Source organism: Natrix helvetica (assembly GCF_964273705.1).
Source record: "Natrix helvetica genome assembly, chromosome: 13".
NCBI lineage: Eukaryota > Metazoa > Chordata > Lepidosauria > Squamata > Natricidae > Natrix > Natrix helvetica.
This window is the reverse complement of record NC_138557.1, coordinates 18,243,762-18,257,494: the sequence shown is the minus strand read 5'-3', so window position 1 is coordinate 18,257,494 and position 13,733 is coordinate 18,243,762. Positions and strand designations below refer to the sequence as shown.

Below are 13,733 nucleotides of genomic sequence, written 5' to 3'. Positions count from 1 at the left end.
GCTCCACTGGCTCTCCCATGCCAAGGCCCTTTGCCATTTTCCTCCTCCTGCTGACAAGGCGCCTGGACTCGCCCTTTGTGAACCTTCATCCAGAGGCTGCTGAGGCGTACACCAAATAATTCCTGTTGTTCTCCAAACAGCCTTCTGAAGCATCCCAAGAACAGTGCAAGCGGCCTCGGAAGAAGGCCTGGCACCAGCACCAGTTGCCTCGCGCAGGGCCAGGCCAGCCGCATCTTGTCAGCACTGGGAGGAAAGTGGTGCATGGCACACAGTTTTTTTTCCATTCTCTTTTCAAATACAACTGACTGGCTTTTAACACATTTTACCAAGTCAAGTACCTGCTTTCTCAAACAATCCTTGCAATTTTTCTAGAGTAATTTCATTTTCTGGCAATTGCTCTAATGAATCTCTTCTTCCTTTATTTCTGGAATCACCATTTTTTACTTACAACCCAAAAGTAAAAGTAAATAAGTTAGAAAGCTGATGATAAATGTCAGAATTGTCTTTTTTCCTCTTCATTCTTTCTCTTTATACCCTTAAGGCTTTAGTCCATTCTGTCTTTTTCTAGTTTTGATGAGACCATCTTCTGCTATTTGTTTCATTTACCTCATTGTTTTGAAAATTCCTCCATTATTTTTTCCTCTAAGGTAAGACAACATCAAGAAAAGGAGGAAGTTTCTGACTTAGTGTATTGAGAATAAGTTGATTCTAAATTGGAAGTTATTCAGTTACTTGGAGCACTCTTTCCTCTCAGTAGAGCTTGCAAAAGAAGTTGCAGTGAGACTCTATGTTGGAAGGATTACCATCAGTTGAAGAGAATCACCCTTCTTTGGTGGGAAGGAAACAGCTCTCTGGCGCCTTAAGCATTGAGTCATCCCGGCCACATGACCACAGAGACGTCTTTGGACAGCACTGGCTCTTCGGCTTTGAAACGGAGATGGACACCGACCCCTGGAGTCGGGAACGACTAGCACATATGTGCGAAGGGAACCTTTACGTTACCTTTACTTTATCTATTCTCCAGCCATTTCCTCCCCCTGTTAACAAATCCTTTTTATTCTCATCTATATGTAGGTTACTGTCCTTGGGATTCACTTCTTAATCTCAGGAAAGGGGATTAAAACCGTAGTGCAGACCGTAAGCCTGACCCCCATGGCACTGCCAAGGACAAATCTTGCAAAGGTTGCCAGCTTCTCACCCTGGTCTCCTTCTCCTTGCAGCATGAAACCCCGTGTCGACCTGTTGGCTGAGAGTGATGCGGAGTCCTCCAGTGCCGGTTCTTCTGAGGAGGAAGACATGCCCATTGTGGAGCTCTCGGGGATCCCCGGAGAAAGGAAAATCCCTCCTGGAGTTGAAGGGTAACCCCCTGGGTGATCATGGCTCTGTCCCCACTTTCACATTTAGCTTTCCCCAGTCATGAGCTGGTCCCAAAAGGTGGACATTGTTTCCAGCTGAGGAGGGGAAGAACGAAAGCCCTCCTTCGTTGTACTGAGGTTAGAATAGCATTTTCCTTCTCAAGCCAGTCCTTTCCCACTTAAGCATTGTCTTAGAGACAAATCAATTGGGCTGCTTTGGGTGTGAGCAGAGGGATGTTTGGGGAATATTGAGAGGCATTGAGTAAGTAAATGCTCTGCTATAACCACAGATCATGGAGCCAGTTTGCTGTAGTGTCTAAGACACCAGAGTAGAAACTAGGAGACTGTGAGTTCTAGTCCCATTTTAGGCATGAAAGCGTGCTGGGTGACCATGGGCCAGTCAATCTCTCAACCCAACCTACTTCACAGGATTGTTGTGGGGAAAGAAGGAAGAGGAAGGATTATTAGAAATGGTTGCCACCTTGAGTTATTTATAAAAACAATAAAGGCAGGATGAACAAACAAGCAAATATATAGCATAGTGCCAGAAAATGTAATCAAATAACAATAAAATTATAAACAAAGTGAGAAAAAGAGTATTAGATGCAAAGGGTTGCAATAAAAGAAAACCATGGCTACAACTAAGAATTTAAGTATTTCTTTCTAAATTTCAATGACAACAGAACAAAAATAGCAACTTGGTTGATGACAGTTGGGAATGCATTTGTAAGAAGAGAGTTCAGTTTATTGAGGCCCTTAAGTTCACTTACCATTAATAATTTGGTCCTGAACTCATTGTAAATGGAGTAGTGGGGGACATAATAGATAATGTTCCCCTCTTGACCAACCACCGAGAAATTGTTAGAGCTTACAAAGTCTCCCTTTGAGATATGCGGAGGACCTGCAGGCGAAGGGATGGTGAAATCCTTCTTGGTGAAACACTGGTTTTGCTCATGAAGTGTAGATATATTTTATAGTGATGCTACCAAGATGAAAATTTGGATGAAACCTAATATTTATAAGCCAAAAGGATCACAACAAAGGGTAGTTGATCACTCTCAATTCTGCTGTGGAGTCCACAGAAAGGAATACAGGAGAAATCAGGATGTAGCCGATGACACTGGCTCTGAATGAGCTTAGAAACATATCCTGCCTATTAGAATGGGCAAAGTTAGAACCATGGAGATGAGGCAGCCTAGATTTAACAGCCTGTACTTAAAGGCAGACTCAATAAAGACACACCTCATGTGTTGAGTACTGCATCCATTGAGGACCAAAACCCCATTCATCCTCCTGACAACATTCCGTCTTCCTAAAATAGAATTTTAGAATAGAATTTAGAATATAATAGAGCTGGAAGGGACTTTGGAGGTCTTCTAGTCCAGCCCCCTGCTCAAGCAGGAGAATCTATACCATTTCAGATAAGTGACTGTTTAGTCTCTTCTTTAAAACTTTAAAACTTCCAGTGATGAAGCGCCCACAATTTCTGATTGCACTGGTTAATTGTCCTCACTGTTAGGAAGTTTCTCCTTAATTCCAGGTTGCTTCTCTCTTTGGTTAGTTTCCAACCATTGTTTCTTGTCCTGCCTTCAGGTGCTTTGTAGAATAATTTGACCTCCTCGTCTTTGTGGCAGCCACTCAAATACTGGAAGACTGCTATCAAGTCGCCCCTAATTCTTCTTTTCTTTAGACTAGCCAACCCAAATCCTGCAGCCATTCGTCGTATAGTTCAGTCTCCAGACCTTTGATCATCTTAGTTGCTCTTTTCTTAACTTTTTCCAAGGTCTCAACATCTTTTTTGTAGTATGGTGATCAAAATTGGTTGCAGTATTCCAGGTGTGGTCTTACTAGGGTTTTATAAACTCATACTAATATTTCCCTAGATCTTGATTTTATGCCAGGATTGTATTAACTTTTTTGGCCACTACTGCACACTGCTGGCTCATATTCAAGTGATCATCCAATAGGACTTCAAGTTACTGTTTTTGAGCCAGGTCTCACCTAATCTGTACTTATAACTTTGATTTTTCCTGCCTTAAATGCAAAACTTTGATTTTCTCCACATTGAAATTTATTTTGGTGGATAAGACCCATTGTTCAACTTTGCCAATATCTTTTTGGATCCTGAGCTTGTCTTCTGGAGTGTTGGCTATTCCTGCCAGTTCAGTGCCTGCAAATTTGATGAGTTCCCATTCTATTTCCTCATCTAAGTCATTTATGAAGATATTGAAGAGTACTGGGCCTAAGACAGAGCCTTGTGATACCCCACTACTACTTCTCTCTATGTGGATGTAGCACCATTAAGGACTACTCTTTGAGTGTGGTTTGTCAGCCAGCTACAAATCCATCTGGTGGTGATGTTGTCTATTCCACAATATCTTCATATAGATAAGGTGACCAACCGTCCTCCTTTAGGGAGGACAGTCCTTCTTTTGTAAGTTCTGTCCTCCCTCGAAAAGTGTCCTCCTATATGTCCTCCTTTTCGATATTTGAAGACTAATCTGTTGCGCGTTATGTGACGTATTTTATTAAACAGTTTTTAATGGTGTTTTTTTTTATTTCATCGCAAGTATATTGAACAGATATTGAATCTTGTGTTGAATTTTTATCTAAAGAAATTCTAGACATTAAAATAGACGACAATAGTCTCTTTGAAGAAATTAGAAGACTGAATGTATATTTAAAATCTGAAAAATTAATACAATGGGAAAATCAACATGTTGAAATTGATAAAAGATGGGTGGATATTTTCAGCCATTTCAAAAATGAACATATTCCATGTGAACATTTATTTATACTTGTTCAATTTACGTTGTGCTGCCCTGGAACTAATGCAGCAGTTGAAAGAGTTTTTTTCAATTGCCAATGATTTTTCGACAAGTGAGAAATCGAGATTGAATGTTGATATTCTAGCTGCAGCACTTGCCGTAAAATTCAATATGAAAGATATTTCTTGTTCAGATATTTCCAATATATTGTTAGAAGATGATACATTGACAAAAATATTAATTCAATGGAAAAGTACTCATTTAAATTAAACTTTTCATTGTAAAAAAGTTGGTCACCTTATCAAAAGTCACCAATTTATCAAGAAAATCCTAGGCATAGAGTGAAAGTTAAACCCCAATGGCTTCCAATTCGCTTTCTAACATCCTTAAGCGGTTCTCAAGATCTATCACTTCCTTCCTTCTATCTAATGGCTCCATCCGTTTGCTGCTGACCCGAGGGAGGGAGAGCTTTGTAACGTCCGCTCCCCCGCTTTCTTCTGCCACTTTCTCTTTTAAAAGCTTTAACCAGTTTAAAAGTTAGTTTACAGGAATGTTGCACTTTCAAGCACTCTTATTATCTCACCCATGCACTGTCCACATTGATTCCTGTGCTTTGTCTAGCCTTCTAGCTGTGATAGCTCATGCCACCTTTCTCGCTTTGGGTCCAAGGGCAAAAGCAAGCATTTTAGGGGAAGATATTTCACTTAGAGGAGCATGCAGGGTATAGTGCCGTGATGGTGAACCTATGGCACGTGTGCTGGAAGTGGCATGCAGAGCCAACTCTTCAGGCATGCCAGCTGTTGCCTGTTGCTCTTCTGGGTCCCGGCATGCACATGCATGCTGGCCAGCTGATCTTGCACATGCAAGAGCGCCAGAAACTGGAAGAGCAGCTCCCTGGTACACATGTGCTTCCAGTTTTTGGTGTGTGCATGTGCACTGTCCAGCTGGTCTTTATGCACGTATGCATGCCAGAAAATGGAGGACCAGGTGACCAGCACACATAAGCACATGGAAACCTGAAGCTCAGCTTCCTGGCATGCGTATGCACACTGGGGAACTGCTCTTCTGGTGTCAGTACTCCCACGCGTGCACATCAAGGAGCTGCTCTTCTGGATTTCAGCGTTCCCCCGCATGCACTCCCATTTAGGCACTCAGTGCCAAAAAGGTTCGCCGACACTGGTATAGTGGAATGATTAAAAGACAGGATCCAATCTGGGTGAGTCTCTGGGACCAGAGGTTTTGTCTTCCGAGCATTGGGACTCATGCTGGAGCTAGAGAGAAGCTCCATGAAGATGGGCTCCAGCACAAGTCTGAACGCTCGGAAGACAAAAACTCTGGTCCCACAGGAGCTGACGTCGCAACAACACGACGTGCGATCTCGGAGCTCGGAGATCACAGTCGATACTTTATATAAATTACCAAGTTTTGCCTGTTCCAAAAATTTTCTGTGTTGCTTTCTAATTTGTACTTCCTGTAAGCATATAATGTCCAATTTCAATTTCTCTAATTTATTGAAAGTTCTTCCTTTTGTTTCCAAATTTAATCCATTTATATTAATGGAGATTATTTTTATTTCTTCCTCCATGTCATTGGTTTATAGATTTAGTTGTTCTAATCGTTCTTAACTCCCTCTGAACGCTCGGAAGACAAAAACTCTGGTCCCACAGGAGCTGACATTGCAACGACACAACATGCGATCTCAGAGCTCCGAGATCGCAGCCGATACTTTTGCTGCTGGACGGTCCTTTTGGACCTGAACCGTCCTGAAGAGACGGTGACAGGGAAGAGTATGTCTTGCTGATCTCAGGGACACCGCAAATCCCTGATTGATCCAAGAGAATCTCTTCTTCCTGGCGACAGAAGCGCAGCCAAAAGCTGCTGAAGTTGGGGCAGCTCCGGAACGGGAGGAAAGCGGAAAGAGAAAGTGTGTCCATCTGGTGAGGAAATCTTATTGTTATAAAAGAGACTGCCAAAAAAAAAATTTAAAGTTAAATTAAATTTGAAAACAGAAGAAAATAAGCAGCGAAATTAAGATACATTGTACAGTGTGTTATCTTTTTTAAAATTTTCTTTTATGGAATTTTTGCAAATATTTCCTATTTTTTAAAGTGAACAGATTAGTTTTTCTTCTTCTACTTCTTTTTTTACCTATGGATTAAAATCTTTTTCTTTTTTTTTTATAATACTAGTTTGGATGGGTTTTTTTTTTTCTATTTTGCTTCGCTTAAGAATTTTGTTTCTTTTAAGCCTGGAATATAAAGAAGATATAAAAGGAATACAAAGAGGATTGTAATATCAGAGGGAAAGGAAGTAACACTGCCACTTGGAGGGTGGAGGCTTGAGTCCTGGAAACATTGCCCTTTCTTTTTTCACTTTGATCATTTGATAAGGAGAAGAGAATGGGTTGTTTATACAGGTGCTCTTTGGGAGCTTCATTGGCAGCTGGAGAGAAGTGAAAACAAAGCCTTGTTTTGAAAGATTATAAATGTGTCAAATCTAATAAAAAGTTTTGAATGCTAGAGTAGCAGTGTTTACCAGTGGAAGAATGGCACAACATCAAAAAGAAATCTTAACATTGCAAAAGATTATGTTTGAAATTCAAAAATTATTAGAAGTAACAGATAAAAGTGAGAAGAGATTGGAAAACATAGATTGTAAAACAGTAAAATGTGATGGAAAAATTGAAGATGTTCATCAAATGGAAAAAGTGGATGTTAAAGTCCTAAAAACTGAAGGGAAAAATGAACAAAAATGAACAAAGAGACAAGATAATTGTTGATACCAACATTAACTGAGCGTGGTTGGAAATAGAAAGAGTGGAATATGGAAAGGGGAGATAGATGGACAAGAGCTCTGCCCCAGATTTCAAGGTATAGAAGAAGAAGAAAAGAGAAGAATTGATGGATCTAAGGAGAGAAATTTTGTCAGAAGCATTATTGATAACCAAAGATAAGCTGATTAAAGAAGCAGATGGAGGGTTTCGAGATTATATAAGATATGAAACAAGCAACAAGTTGCGAAGATAAGTCAATACAAATTATATTAAGGAAACAACCAGAAGACTAATCCCACAAATGGCAAAAGACAAAAGACTATTACTGGAAAGACACAGGTTGATATATGAAAGCTTATAATAAAAAAATAGTCAAATTTAGTTAAATTTAGAGCATTATGTAAAAAATGAAATGATAATAGATATGGTTAGATAAATAATTGATCATGATAACAATGTAGACATATGTATTGGTTTGATAAGAGGAAATTTGATATAAATTGCAAATGGTGACTATGAAAGGAAGTTTAGAAATTCTGTTATGTATGAAAGCTTATAATAAAAAATTAAGTCAAATTTAGTTAAAAATAATGTATATATATATGTACTGGTTTGATAAAAGGAAATTGGATATAAATTGTAAACAGTGATTAAGAAAGGAGGTCTAGAAACTTTGTTATTAAATATAATCAATTTTTTATTTCGAACATGTCATAAAGATGTAATGTTACCAGATGATAATGGAAATAGTTAACCGAATGCCATTATGTGGTTTTTCTTTAAATTTTGGAATATTTTATTTAAAAGGACGTAGAAGCAATTATAGTCAAATGAAGATTGAGGTATGATGATAGTAATATATATATAAATATATTTGATTTAAAATATATAACTTCATATGAATTGTAGGTGATGACTGTGGAAGGGATGCACGAAAGTTTTTTGTAACCAATTGACACATTTTCTACAATTTGTAATGGAAGATGGTTTTGTGGTATTTTTTGTGTTTTGTTTGTCTGTGTTTATTCAAAAATTAAAAATTCTTTTATATATATATAAAAATCTGTGGTCCCAGAGACTGACCCAGATTGGTTGTTTTCCGGTTGCGATTCACGGTACTAATTATGACCTTTAAAGCACTCCATGGCTTAGGCCCAGGGTACCTGCGAGACCACCTACTGCCACCAGTAGCCTCTCACCGTCCAGTACGATCCCACAGAGTTGGCCTCCTCAGGGTGCCGTTGGCCAGACAGTGTCGGCTGGTGACCCCCAGGAGGAGAGCCTTCTCTGTGGGAGCGCCTTCCCTCTGGAATGAGCTGCCCCCGGAGCTTCGCATAATCCCCGACCTCCGGTCCTTCCGACGCGCCCTAAAAAGTTGGCTTTTCCAGCAAGCCGGCCTGGCCTGTTAATTTTATCCAATTTTTAAAATGTTATAGTAATTCCGTTTGTTTCTTGGATTGTTTCTAATTTTCTTTTAAGTTTTGTAATATGTGTTTTTTAATGCTGTACGCCGCCCTGAGTCCTTTGGGAGAAGGGAGGCATATAAATCCAATAAGACAAACAAACAATAAAACAAACCTCATCCACCAGTCACAATAATTTATTCTCCACAGGGAACAGTAGTTCTACCTGCAACAGGTTAAAGATCTTGTAATTGGAAATTCTCAGGCATTCGTTCTTGGCAGAATTTTTGCAAGGAAGCCATGAAATGGTTGTGAGTATAGCAGGTGGATCTCCAATGATCTGCCTCAGTTGCCAGATCCTCAATGTGATTGACTCAAGATCCATAGTTCTTTTTTTTGTCAAAATGCCACTTTGTGGGTGCCAAAGCTAATGTGCCTGTTTCTACATGTCCTCCAGCCATACGGTACCAACCTGCATTGGTACTTGCTTTTGGGAACATTCTGATTTGTCTTTACCACCAGTCCAGTTGCCTTTGGCTTAAATTCAGGGAATGTAGTTGCAGCACATTCTTAAACTCAGCAGGGTTTATGCAATTTTATGTCCCTAAACTAGACTGGGACTCAACTCACCTTTGTCATGTCACACAGTGAAGCCTGGAGAGTGGTTCATCATAGAGATTGAACGAAGGAACATATCTCCATTTGGTTGTATTAATTTCTAATCCCTGATCTTTGAGTAGCCAAAGGTGATCTGATTCCACTTTTCTCTTAGCTACATCAGTGGTGGTAGCACCAGTCGGAAGATTTTGCGTTTTGTGGACAAAATTGCCAAGTCCAAATATTTCCAGAAGGCCACTGAAAATGAATACATTAAGAAGAAGATGGAAGAGGTTTCCAACACTCCACTGCTTTTGACTGTGGAGGTCCAAGATCTGACAGGCACATTGGCTGTGAACATCCCTCCACCTCCAACAGATCGAATCTGGTAGGTGCCCAGGGAGCAGAAGGAGGGGAACAGACCTTCTAGTTGGGTCTAACAAAGATGAGGCTGCATGAGATTTGAACATTATCCTAGAGAGGCATCATGGACTTGGAAGCAGAATGGGAGACTTTTTAGTAAACTGCCCCATCACCATATCCCTGGCAGTAGCCAGGACAGCAGCAGGCAGAAGGAAAGTTCATAAATGGTTGAGATGGTCCTGGCAGCCCTTCTTGTAAATTCTCCCGAGTTCTGGAATTCTAGAGCATGACCCTGGTATCTACATATGGATTAAGCAAAGGCGAAGCAACAGTTGCTGTCAACATTCAACTATATTTTTTCCCCATCTACATTTTCTTTTACAAAATAGAATTTGATTCCAGGAGCCTCCAGCCTATGTGAAATGATGGGGCCCTTCATTGTGCTCAGTCTGAACCTCAAGTTATTTTCATTTTTGAGAATTTCAGAGACTAGTTAACTACGTCAAGATTGAAGATTTAGAGATCCTCTGGGTTTACTCAAATATAACCCATTTTATATATTTATATACAGGAAAGGAAAAATATAATCATCTTTAATTCAGTGTTTTCTATAAATATGGTACAACCCCTAGAAACTTAATCAGCAAGGCCAGTGTTGAGAGATGTAGAGAGTTGTAATTCAACTACATGTGGACCATAAGCAAGACAGAAATGTAACAAGAGGCAGAGTGCTAGTTGTAAACAAATAACTTTGGCCTTTTGAACTCCCATTAAGAACTAGAGAACCTTTAATCCAAGTTTGTTGGGATAAGATCCCCAGAAGCAGTCTCATTTTAGGCGAGCAAAGAAGGGTGAATGAAGTTCTTCCTGCCTACTGGAAAACATCCAACTTCCAGCAGAAAAGACAGAGGGAGGGGGGAGAATGCTTCAGAGGGAGAAGTAAAATCACTTTTGCTTCCCTGCCCCAGGTACAGCTTCCGGGTCCCTCCGCAGTTGGATATGAAGGTACGGCCACAGCTAGGAGAACGGGAGGTGACCTTCCCCCACATCACTGAGTGGATTGAGAAGAAGCTCCAGCATGAATTCCAGGTACTTGGTTGATGTAGTCCACAATGAAGGATTGGGAGGGGTCTTAAGATGAACTCAGTTCAGGTCCCTTAGCAAGAAACCTGGGCAGTTCTTGCAGCCTTAAGAGGTCTTGAGAGCCCCCTGCATTTGACAAGGAATCAAGCTGAAAGCAACTGAATGTGTGATGGCCAAACCTTGTTCCCCAGGAAGCTTTTAAAGTGCAAGACTCATCTCCCTCTTCCTGTTCATCTTGGCAAAAGAGGTTTAGATGACACAGAAAGCTCCCTGGGGGGCTTATCCATCTTTTTTTAATTGCTGCAGAAAGGAAAAAGCAAACAAGGGGCGGTTTTGGGTAGTGCATGACTGAATCCCAGTGACTGTATATATGTATATGTGACATACAACATATATAATTGTGGCTCTGAATTAACCCATTTTCTTGAGTCCACCCAATTTGTTAAACTGCACAATGGGTTGATTTGCAACATATTAAACCTGCCCAAAACCAAAAAAACAAGTGAAGATAATTCTAACCAAACGTAGGTGTTGTGGATGTACAGTATCTACATCGTTAATGGAAGTGGCTAAAAAGTTGATAGATGTGACCCCTGGGAACAGTTATTCCTGGGAAAAGCAGAGAGTCATTTCCCTCCTTTTCTTTAATGCATGACCTGATTCTTCAGTTCAGACTTAGTTCATGTTTTGCTCCTCTCTTTTCCCTGATCTTCCTACTTGTAACTTCACTTGCTTTCCAGTCTCAAGTTTCCTTACCACACACACTTCCATTAGCTCTTTAATTAGTATTAGTTAATTATTAACATTGAAAAGCATTAATTGAAGGCATTAATTAACATTGAAAGTTGCAGTGTTTACTTCTGAATTGAGCTAGGGATGCATTCTGCCTGCAAAGTATGCAACCTTTGCTTAATCTGGATCCTTTTAATTATTGTTTGCAGTAGTTAAAGTGAACTCTCTTGTGCACACACAAGAATAGAAAGATGGGAATTAAATAATTTAAATGAATAAACCAAACAGCTGCCACCAATCATTCTACCGTTGAGTGGCCTGGAACCTGCTGCAATAGCAAGGAGCTGTCTGTTAACTGTAGTTGTGCATTCTCTAAAAGGTTCAGTTCCACCACATTGACCATTGGCTTCCCTTCCACCGCCATACCCTTAGTCTCACTGTAAGAGTGTAGGAGGCTACAATGCTTCATCAAGCCTTTGATTTGCAAACCTCCAGGCAGATTTAATTTTAATTTTTCATTTCTTCTTCCCATCAGAAAGTTTTAGTGATGCCAAATATGGATGATATCATCTTACCTCTGATGCATTCTGGTTTGGAATCCCAGCCTCTCATAGAAGGACCAGAGGAAGCACTTCTAGCTGAGGGTGTCAAAAACATGTGAGGTTCTGTCCTCTGGTGGTTGACCTGCTCTAGTCTCTTGAGGGAGCTAACCAGATACCTGGTCATAGGGGAAGCTGTGCTTGAAAATAAAGGTTCTCCTCCACGTCTCCCTGCTGGCCTCTCTTCTCTCTGGAACTGTGTTCAGATGAAGGAGATTTGTCTGGATATGGCTTGTTGAAGAAGAAGATACTCCAGGTAGGTGACAAGCACAAAATGTGTGGCCGAGAAAGAAAAGGCGGCAGAGATGCCAAGACCCCTGGCTGCTTGGAATTCTCTCCACGTTGCATCTCTGCAAGTAACTTTAGTTTTAAGTATCCGTTAAATGGCAGAACCATAAATAACATTGAACAGGGTCTTTGTGAAGGAAGAAATAAGAGTGAAAGACCCCTTTAGCTAGTGCAAAAGAGATAATGACGGTGGGGGGTGAGGGAGATAGAAGCCAATTGGAGTTGGGGACTCCAAGACTCAAAACGGCTCAGCAATTTCCATTTCAGACTTGAAGAAGGAAAGATGCTTGACTGACAGTTTTGGAAAAAAAGGAACAAATAATGTTTCCTACCACACAATCTGGACTATTCACAGCCTCTCCGTTTCTTGGCTATTGACAACCTGAAAGCTGGGTACTGAAGCTTTGGTTCTGAACTTACTCTGACCCCACTATAGGCTGAAGACTAAGAATACGGGGAAGGGGAGCCACCAACATTCCTCAGTCTTGATCCAAAGGTCTCAAAAGAAACACGACCTAGTCTGAGTTTTAAAATGTGCTTCAGTTCAGAAACTCTTGGGACCAGGAAGAAGGTGAACGCTGTCAGGGAACCTCTTATCTGAGCATTAACTCAAAGAACTGACTGCTGCTGCCAGGTGACCAGAAAGCTTTTCTACCTGAGTGCATGGAGAATCCTCTACCTGTCTTTATGCCCATCCTCCCGGGGGCCTTCCAGGATTGTCTTCCTATCTACAGGTGAAACTTGAAAAATTAGAATATCGTGCAAAAGTTCATTTATTTCAGTAATGCAACTTAAAAGGTGAGGTCCTTTTCAGAGGTCCGATATTGTTCTATGTATAATCCTTGTTTTATTGATTGCATGTAATATTCTAATTTTCTGAGATGGTGGATTTGGGGTTTTCATGAGCTGTACACCATAATCATCACAATTATGACAAATCACGGCTTGAACTATCTTGCTTTGCATGTAATGAGTCTTATCTCATATATTAGTTTCACCTTTTAAGTTGCATTACTGAAATAAATGAACTTTTGCACGATATTCTAATTTTTCGAGTTTCACCTGTACACCCACAGCAAACTGCAGGAGACTTGAAGCTGATCAGGAGAGGCACAGGGCCACGGAGCCATGAGATCCTCTTATCCTCTTCACAATGCAATGTTTCAAGAAAGCAATAGAAATGCACAAGCTGACATTAGTGAATGGGACACGTCTATAAGGGTTTTGCCAACCTGGGATAATACGTACCTCTGATGGCTGCAAGAACAGGAGGGAAGGTGAAAGAAAATAAAGGCTCGAAACAATCCTTGAAGTGGGTTTTTTCCCCTTTCCTGCTGCACTTGTTCCTAACTGCCCAGAATCACTGGGAGTTTGGCAGTGTATACATTCAATAAATTATCGTTACTCATGTGACAGAGAAATTAAACATTAAAGCATTCCGGCATGTATGGATTTGAATTTAGTCAACAAATAATGATTAAATAAGCCATAGCTAATTCACCCTAACGGTCATGCTGTTTCCAAAATTTAAAAAAATCCTCATGTTTTATGGGTAAAGACTATTTACTTGAGATCTAGAGATTGGCATACAAATAAAATTTCAAAACATCTTTTGTTGTTCAAAGGCTTTAACTAGTTGACATTAGCAGTGACATAAAGCAGTTGCAGCAGAAAGAGCTATCCTGTTTTTGAGTTCCACACAAGTATGTATCCTGTGACAACTGATCCATTTGGGATGGAAATTTAGGGTTTCTTTTTTAAGCTTTAAGCTT

The 13,733-nt window shown here is 40.3% G+C and overlaps 1 protein-coding gene across 1 annotated transcript in view; it reads left to right on the top strand.

The window, feature by feature from the left end:
* LOC309398683 (testis-expressed protein 2-like) overlaps nt 1-13,419 on the top strand; it is a 46,870-nt gene extending 33,451 nt beyond the window's left edge. Inside the window, exons 12-15 of the mRNA XM_081965796.1 lie at nt 1,221-1,358; nt 9,072-9,284; nt 10,228-10,348; nt 11,610-13,419. Coding sequence (XP_081821922.1) covers nt 1,221-1,358; nt 9,072-9,284; nt 10,228-10,348; nt 11,610-11,735 — 598 coding nt within the window. The 3' untranslated portion in view covers nt 11,736-13,419. The remainder of the gene's footprint in view (nt 1-1,220; nt 1,359-9,071; nt 9,285-10,227; nt 10,349-11,609) is intronic.
* The last annotated feature ends 314 nt before the right edge of the window (nt 13,420-13,733 follow it).